Source organism: Elephas maximus, chromosome 17 (genome assembly GCF_024166365.1).
Source record: "Elephas maximus indicus isolate mEleMax1 chromosome 17, mEleMax1 primary haplotype, whole genome shotgun sequence".
NCBI lineage: Eukaryota > Metazoa > Chordata > Mammalia > Proboscidea > Elephantidae > Elephas > Elephas maximus.
The window spans coordinates 49,265,306-49,274,484 of record NC_064835.1 but is presented as its reverse complement, the minus strand read 5'-3'; the positions used below and the strand labels follow the sequence as shown (position 1 = coordinate 49,274,484).

At 46.1% G+C, this 9,179-nt stretch overlaps 1 protein-coding gene across 1 annotated transcript; it reads left to right on the top strand.

Moving 5' to 3' along the window:
- The first annotated feature begins 62 nt into the window (after positions 1–62).
- On the top strand, positions 63–9,161 carry TGOLN2 (trans-golgi network protein 2). Its single transcript, XM_049856635.1, has 4 exons — positions 63–170; positions 344–1,101; positions 3,493–3,576; positions 4,882–9,161. The coding sequence occupies exons 1-4, from the start codon at positions 125–127 to the stop codon at positions 4,885–4,887; spliced, it is 894 nt and encodes a 297-aa protein (XP_049712592.1). The 5' UTR covers positions 63–124; the 3' UTR covers positions 4,888–9,161.
- The last annotated feature ends 18 nt before the right edge of the window (positions 9,162–9,179 follow it).

Below are 9,179 nucleotides of genomic sequence, written 5' to 3'. Positions count from 1 at the left end.
GCCCACCACCCGGGGAAGGGCGAGACGCGGGCAGGAAACCTGGGGGCCGTGAGCTCACGCGAGGTACCCACCTCCGTGCGGATCTCGCGAGAGCGATAGAGGGCGGAAGCGCAGTCCATGCAGGATGCGGTTCCTGGTTGCGTTGGTACTTCTGAGCGCCGCAGCGGCGGGTAAGACCCCCTCACTACCCCTGTCCCACTCTTGCCCCCAGTTCGTTCGCCCTCACCCGGGCCGGTCGTCTTCCCTGCCCGACCCACCTTTCGCTGCGGCATCAACTCCATCCCTCCCCCACCCCGGCCGTTGCCTCGGTCTCTTCCTGGAGCAACGGGTTCCTATTTTTCAGGACCCTCGGAGCCACAAGCCGCCGAAAATCTGGCCCCCAGTCCCAAGAAAAATGACACTTCTATAGCAGAACAGTCGTTTAAGGAGGATCGTTCCAGCAGACCCACTGTGGGTTCGACAACCAGAAAAGACACCCCTGGCAGTCCGGGTACGGAACAGACGAACCTGAAAGTCGACCCTAGTAGTCCAGGTCCGCAACACACGACTCGGAAAGTCGACCCTGGCAGTCCAAGTCCGCAACACACGACCCCGAAAGTCGACCCTGGTAGTCCAGGCCCGCAACTCACGACCCCGAAAGTCAACCCTGGCAATCCAGGTCCGCAACACACGACGCCGAAAGAACACTCTGATAACAAGCAGCCCTCCAAGCCTGGCCCGGACGCAGTAACTGACAAAAAAGACAGTCTGCATGCTTCTAGGACAGAATCTGGGGAGAAAGTGTCAACAAACTCTGACCCTGCTTCTCCCCAGCAGGAAGGAGATCAGTCTTCAGAGCCTGCTGAAGATGTGGAGCCCAAAGAGGCTGAAGAAGATGATGGAGAGCCTAAAGAGGAGTCACCACCCAAAGAAGGGATGTCAGGCCAGGCCCCCAGTGAGAACCGTGAAGGCCCGCCTTCGGGTTCTATGAGTAGTGAGGATAACCTTTTTAAGGATAGTCCTGGAAGTGCTAGTGCGGAGAGCAGCCACTTCTTTGCGTATCTGGTGACTGCAGCCATTCTTGTTGCGGTCCTCTATATTGCCTATCACAACAAACGCAAGGTAAGCTGAGAGTTGCCTTAGGGAGGGGAATGGGATTTCCTCCACTCTGAAATCGTGGTGTATGGGCCAGTTTTCATCACTCATTCGCCTGTGAACACAGGAATTTTAAGACAAACTTCAATTTTTCCTCAGGTCCTGTCAGGGCTCTTCACTCTTTTTGTAGATCTTATTTCCATGATGTCACCTACCTGTTTTCCTCTCAACGCCCTCTGCTGTTGCATTAAGTGCCAAGTTAAGATATTATGACCTGTCCTGAAGTGGGTGCCCCTCCCATAACCTTGAACTTAGAGCCTTCCCAGCTCCAGAGAACTTGGGTACCTGACAGTTTATAAGTTCTTAGGGCTATTGTCTTCCCATTTCCACTTTTGACATGAGTGTGTCATTTCTAGCTTTCCTTTCCAAGCTTCTGTCTTCCATCTGCAGAGGTAGAAAGAATGGTTTCAGTTACATAGTCTTCTGCATCAACAGCAAGGAGCCCTGGGACTATCTTCTGCAAGGTAGGGTTTCCAATAACTAGAAGAAAACCCAGAAATCCCACAGATACATTTTTTACTTCTTAGCAGGATTTGGTGTTAAATGACATCCCTGCCCCTTAACAACCACTTTAACGACGAAACGGTTGCATTTCGTATTGAGACCTAAGCATTTGAAGATAGTTTCTGTAGCCTCGTGTCTTAGTTACCCACAGCCAATGTAACAGAAATGCCATAAGTGGATGGGTTTAACAGCAGTTTATTTGCTTGCAGTTGAGGAGGCTAGAAGTCCAAATTTAGGATGCCAGTTCCAGGAGAAGGCTTTCTCTCTCTGTCAACTGTGGGAGAAGGTCCTTGTTATCAGTCTTCCCTTGCATGGGACTAGAAGTATCTCAGCACAGTGACCCTGGGTCCGAAGGACATGCTTCCCTCCTGGTTTTTCATTCTTGGTGGTAGGAGTTCCCTCTGTCTCTCTGCTCTCTGTCTTCTTTTATTTCTTGTAAGATAAAAGGTGATGCAGGCCACACCTCAGGGAAATTCCACTTACATCAGATCAGGGCTGTGACCTGAGTAAGGGTATTTCATCCCATCCTAATCTTCTTTAACTTAACCTAATCTTGCCTCATTAACCACTGGCAAAATTAGGATTTACAACACATAGGAAAAATACATCATATCACAGAATGGTGGACCACCACACAGTACTGGGAATCATGGCCTAGCCAAGTTGACACATATCCTTGGGGGCACAGTTCAATCTATAAAACCCGAAAACCAAACCCACTGCCATTGGTTCATTTACGAATCATAGCGACCCTATAGGACAGAGTAGAACTCCACCATACAGTTCCCAAGGAGTGCCTGGTGGATTCGAACTGCCGACCTTTTGGTTAGCAGCTGTAGCTCTTAACCACTACGCCACCAGGGTTTCCATTCAATTTATAACACCTGGTTAAAATCTCAAAGTCCAGCTCATGGCAGTCAGCCTATAGCTGTGAAGAGCAAGCGAGAGCATTGAGTAGAAATGTGCTCCCCTTACTCCACATCCAAGTGACTCAGCTATTCAGCAAAGGAGGAACCTTAGGAGTAGCCCGAGGGTAGGAACGTTAAGAGTGCACTTGATCTAGAAGCAAGGTATGGATATGAAATAATTACTGACAATTATTTTTAAAAAAAGTCCTCGCCTGGAAAACTCAGCCTCTGGAGCTCTCTGGGAAGGAGTTGGCAGCTCCATCAGTTCGGTGGCCTTGAACTGAGAGCTCACGAGTAAATCATGCAAACTCCCACCAGCTGCAGCCCAGAACAGACCAGCCTTCTTCGTCTTTTGTTCCTGTCAAGCAGTTACCTAAATGAGCCAAAGGTGGCCTCTGTATTAGCCCCATGTTGTTTACTTCACAGCAAGCTGGGGCCTGTTAGCCCAAAAAGCCCACCTGCACCAAACTCATTTTTACACATCTAATTGTAAAATCGCCCAAATAAGCAGATTTTTAGCTCCTTAGAGCCTGCCTGTTTTACAGACCCTGTGAAACTGCACCCTGTATCTACCAGCACTTGTTAGTTGTCATCGGTCGGCTTTGACTCACAGCGACCTTATGTATAATGGAACAAAACGTTGGCAGGTCCTGTGCTACTTCCACGATCTTTGATATGTTCGAGCCCTAGATAAGATAAAACTCCATGGTTATAAGGACCCCAGCTGCTAGCACCCTTCAGTGTTCTCTGAAGGACATGGCCTAGGCACATGTAAGCCCCCCTGGCAGTTATCTTGCCTTCTTCCCCTTCTAGTGGCTCCCTGCACTGCTCACCTCTGGAAGACCTGCTATGGGGGTCACCCAGTATGCAGCTTTCAGTGCATCAGCTCCATTAAATAGTGAATTGTGCAACACTACCATACCCGTTTTCTTTTTCCTTTTCCCAGATTATTGCTTTTGTCCTGGAAGGAAAAAGATCCAAAGTCATTCGGCGGCCGAAGGCCAGTGACTACCAGCGTTTGGACCAGAAGGTAAGGAAGGAGGAGCCAGGGCCACAGGGAGGATGCGCAGCCTCAGGTGGGTCCAGCAGTGGGCTTGCATTTGGCATGGCAGCAGCAGATGATTCTGGGGGTGCTGCTGCCATTGCCCTAGCCATTTTCAGACCGCAAAATAGAGACATTCGTGTATACATATCTGCAATGTTAGAGCTAAAAGCTACCTTGAGGTCCTCTACAACATATCACTCCCTTGACACAGGAGGAAGCTGAGGCCCAGGATCTAAGTTCCCACTGCAAGTTGGGAGCAAAATCAGGTCCTGATAGCAGCTCCCTAGACTCCTGGTCCTGTGCTTTGTGCACTGCACCAGCGCAAAATACTAGCAGGCATACGAATCACCTTGGGATTCTTGATAAAAACCAAATTCTGATCCACTCAGTGTGGGTGGAACCAGTGTGGCTGCATTTCTAACAAGACACCAGGTGCCATCAAGTGCTGCCAGCACCACACTTCAAGTAGCAAAGAATTAGACTCCATTCCCTGGAAACAAATGTGGCCCAAGCACTAGGCCACCAACTCCTTATATGAGCCAGGTCTTAAGCAGAGACCCTCAGACTGTGGACTCAATTTCCTGAGTGCAGCAGCCCATGGCCTCTGCCAGAAGAAAAGCCGTCCTTCCACCCCACAGCAGCAGGAGCTGAGCGAGGGTCTCCCCAAAGGCTAGCCGTATCAGCAGGAACGGTGGACTCTCCCCACATTGCTACCACGCATACTCTTGCTGCTTCTATTTAGCCACAGTGAGGACATTGGCAAAGGACAGTTAGAGTCCAGCTATGAAGTGTTCCAGGCTTCCTGCAGGGAACAGAATTCACTTGTACAGCTTGTACCAGCTACAGATAAAGCCACTCAGCTCAGAACATCTTTGCTAGCTAGCCCGGTAGGTCAGCTTCACAATTTGGTCCTGGCCTAGTATCTTCCTAGATAATTGCTTTTAAGGTTTTTTTTTTTTTTTTTCTCCCCCTAATTAAAAAATATAAACGTGTAAATCATTCAGAACAACACAGACTGGTATGAAACATAAAGTCAAGCTTCCCATATTCCCTCCCCCAAGGGCATCTCCTAGTCTTGTGTATGTTTTATTTCAAACTGACTTTTAAAATAATTTTATATGCTTTTATAGTTACTAATTGCTCTTTGGCGGTGGGTCACTGTGTCTTAATTCTGAATTTTTTACCTGAACTGTAGCTTGTATTTTATTTTATGTTTTTCGAAATCAAAGCAGGTATCTTCCTGTGGAAAAAGGTGATCATTACCAATGGATTGTGTTGCTCTCGTTTCAGATTTGATTTTTTTTCCTTGAGAACCTTGTCCTCCCTGCTGATTTGTTTGTAAAATCAAGAGAAATGAAGAGAAAAGTACTGTGACCTAAGAGACACCTCCTCCTTTGGGATGTGGTGGCAAGTCAGGGCTGGCGGAGGTGGGGGAATTGCTTGGGTTTTTTGCACCTGCACTTTGGTGACGTTGTACTCTGTGTTCTCTGTATTTATCCTTCACCCCTCTGAGTGTGAGTGGAGGGAGCAGATGGCAGCTCAGCTATGACCAAAGGGAGACCCCAGCCCCAGGCAGGCGATTGCTGCTGCCCACCTGCTCTTGGGCCCTTGGCCCTGTAGTAGAGGTTCCCCTTGACAATGGCATTGCACTCGCTGCTATTTCTCTTTGCAGACCTAGGAGCAACCTCTGCAGGTTCAGATACTTTTTGATGAAGGACTCTTATTTTGGGGGGATGTGACCTTCAAAAGACATAGTAGATGATGAATACTGATGGGCAGCGGGCTTTTTTGAACTCGTAATTCTCTTCAAAAGCTTTAGTAGCTAGCCGAAACAGTGAGTTGAAAAAGTGCTTTACTGTCTGCAGATCCAACCTGTGTAGTGTAAGTTCTTCATATTTTTTCTGGTATTTTTATATGATGTAGGACAAAATGAATCAACTTCCATCTCGTTGCAGCAAGCATGAAGCTAACTTAGGGTTTCTGGGCATAAAGCCGTAAAACCCCTGTTCCCGTTGCAGATTTTTTAAATGTGGTTGTGATTATTGATACATCACCGTCTTTTTGCATACTCACAATCTTAATAGGAGCTTCTTAAAGTAGGACAGGTTCATGCTTTATGCCAGAAAACAATATAGGAGGGTTTTGGTTTATGTCTGCGTTTTTTTTAAGGGCTTTTATGAAACAGGTTTCCCACAAACAAACTCCATTTGCCTTTATCATCTAAAATGAACAAAACAGACTTAGAAACGAAGTGAACTCCCTGACCATTTTACCATCATCACATTGTCTTTTCATCTGAAACAAAATGCCAAGGGTAATTAGTAAAAATTCTTTCATCTCATGTCAGGGGACTTTAAAATTTAAGAAATTCCCTGGGCTTCCCCTAGGGTACTGAAGGTAGTGTCTTGGATTGCACTGTTCTTGAAGTTGTATTTAAATCTGTTCTAGTCTTGCTCCCCCATTAAACAGAGCCTAAAAGAGAATTGTTTCTGCAAAGGAAAAACTGAAGTAGAATAGCTAATCTCAGGGAAATGTAAAGAATGTGGGAAGTAAGGGGAAAATGATGAACTCTGTTGAAGTCAGTCTGAAGATGGGGCCATCCTATTTGTCCTGTTAGCTTCCACCTTGCTTTTTAAATGGCCCATGGCCTTACTTGACTGATAAGCTGCATCATGGAGATAAGGAATGAATGGATACTGTACTTGGCGTCATTCTCTCTGTTTCTGTACCAGTCTCACAGTACTTTCCTCCAAGCTGAGGAGGAGTCTACCAGGATCTTCTGGCATTCCCTAAGACCTTGGTTATTTTATTCCCCTTTCTCTCCCCCTTTCCCCCTTCCTCTGCCTTCCCTCCTCTGGTTTTCTGTGTGTGCCTGTCTATACTAGCTGTATAGATACACTAGCTATGCTTTCCTTCTCTATTCATGGATGCTCAAATTTCTATCCCACCTCCACTCCTGCTTCTATCCATCCTATTTGTTACTCCTGCAACCCTACAACTGTTGAATTTCTCCACTGAGTGTTGCTTCCATTATCATACTGTTCATTCTCTTCAAACTCACTTTCGTTCCTCTCTTTTTACTAATAGTGTTTTTCCAAAGGTTAGCAGTTATCAGGTCACCAAATCCAGTGACTTGTTCTAAAACCTTAGTCTTGTCCATTATACAGTTGGACACTATTGAGCATCCAAATTAAAATTCCCCTCTCTGGGTTTCTCTGACAAACTGTCCTGGTTTCTGAGAACTCCTTTGCCATTTCCTGTGCTGGTGGGGGAGAGGGCTGTCAAAGGCAGGTCTCTGTTTTGACTGGCTCCTCAGAAATGCATCCATTCTTCAGCCTCTGAGTTATTCCCAAGTCCTTATCCTTGACTTAGTTCCCAAAAAAGCCCAGTCCTTCTGTGTGCTGAATTTCAGCTTGGTTGTCCTCTTGTCACTAGAGCTGAATTTCCCTGTTCTACCCCTTAAGCTGTCCCTCTCAGCTGCCCAATTTTTTTTAGTCATCTGAGCTCGAAACTGTAGACTTTTACCATTTTTATCTCTCATAACATCTTTCTTTTAATATCTCCAGCTAGCTTCTTTCTTTCCATTTTCATTTCTGTTGCTTACCTCTCCCCATACTCCTGCCCGTTTCACTTCTCGCCAGGACTTTTTCCCCAAGAACCACGTTTACCAGTTCTTCTGTCCTTGCTTTCTCATGTGCATAAGGAGACAAGAGTGATCTTAAATATTTGCCCTATTCTGAAGCTTCTGTCTGAACCTTTCACAGCTTAGAGAATCAAGTTACAGACTCTTTGGTATTCAGGAGTCTGTACATTGGCACCTTCCTGCTTGTCTTTGTCTGCATCCCAGTCAGGTAAAAACCCCCTTTTGTTGGGTGCCCCTCTCTACCTCTGTGTGTTTGTTCCTGCCGTGTCCCATGACCTCTTTAGTTAGGTTACTCTCATTTCTCTTCTTTTCTTGCCTTCCCCAAATTTACCTGTTTCTTCAGGGCCCAGCTCAAGTTTTCCCATGGATCTTCCTGACTGCCCTGCCCCACGTGATTGGCTTTTTCCATTCCACTCTAATAGCTCAGAATAATGCTGTTCATTTTGGACTTCAGCAAACCAGGGCAGTCCGTGTCTGATGCCTCTGCATGGTCTCCCCGAGAAAGCTAACCTGCTGAGCCCATGGCACAGTCTTTGTATCTGCCCAGCATAAAAGTAACATTCCTTTGGTACTTCAAGTGGTCAACAACTTCTTGCAAAGAAGGCATTTTGTCCATTCATGACATCTGAATGTGGCTTCACTGAGGTTTCCTGCAGCACTTTCTGGCTGCAGATTACTATGACCTTGCACGTATTGGATTTGCTCTTACTACAGAGAGCAGGAAGAGAGCTGGTCTCAAGAAGCAGAGGGTCGGCAGTGAGTGGACACATAGGCATGGTCATGCAGTCCCTGATAGTCCAGCTTCTCAATAGCCTCTGAGAAGTAGTGTTCCTGTGCTGAATGAGTACATAGAATTTAAGTTCTGCTTCAGAAATTGCACTGAAGGAAATATTTCACACCAGAGGAAACCTTTTTTCTAGCTGTTTTTTTTTTTTTGAAGATAGAATATATGAAGCATGTTTTCCTAGAGATTACATGAACGAGGGTGGGCTGGCTGAAGTATCTCTCAAGCCTGGTTTTGGGAGATGAGGGGTGTGTAGCAGGTTATCCCTATTTAGACACCCGTGTGCTTCCCAGATCCCCCCTTCCAGGCCCCGCTTTTGGTTGAGGGTGATTTCTGTTAGGCGGGATCTGTCCTTGAGTCACTGGTGTCAACAGTGGAGCCTCTTTTCCTGCTACAGGTTACTGAGTAGACTGACTTTAAGAGTTCACTTCTGGACTCTGGGGGAGTCAAAGGCCAGTCTGTCTAGAAGTATGGAGTCGACTCTGAAAGTCCTGACCACTAGATAGAGCTCTCTGACATTTCTTTTCCCTTAATGGCTCTTAATGAAACATTTGGTGGTAGACTTCCCAACCCTAACATTCCCCTGATGGTGATTCTCATATTCTTCTCCACTTTACGTCATTTAAATTAAAAAAGGAAGCCTTATAAACGATAGAGCGGGAAACTAATTTGCTCTGTAAACTTTCACCTAAATCACAATTAAAAAAGCAAAGGAAGCCCACCCCTGTTTTTACTGGGTGACTTGATACATAGTGCTGCAAGAGTGGTGAAAGCTAGCTTTGCACACGTTCTGAATCATTTGAACACAGAGGAGACAGTGCTGTATCTCAGACCCTGTGGTTCGGCCAGGCTCCTTTCAGAACACTTTGGCTGAAAAGGTTGAATTAGGCATTGCCTTGCTTCAGCAGGCCTCTTGGAAGGAGATTTGCAGGTTTAATTGAACTGCATCCACAGCCAAGACTGAATTTCAACTCAGCTAGCTCCACAAGTCAGATGTGAATTTCCTAAATAGTCCAATTTGGACACCCCTCCGTACAGGGTTTGGGTCTGAGCTATCAACAAACCCAGCCACTTCACACTCTTTGATAGATATTCCTTTGATTGATAAGTCTACCTTGTTAAATAAATAATTGATTGAAATTGTGTCCATTCGTTTTTGTT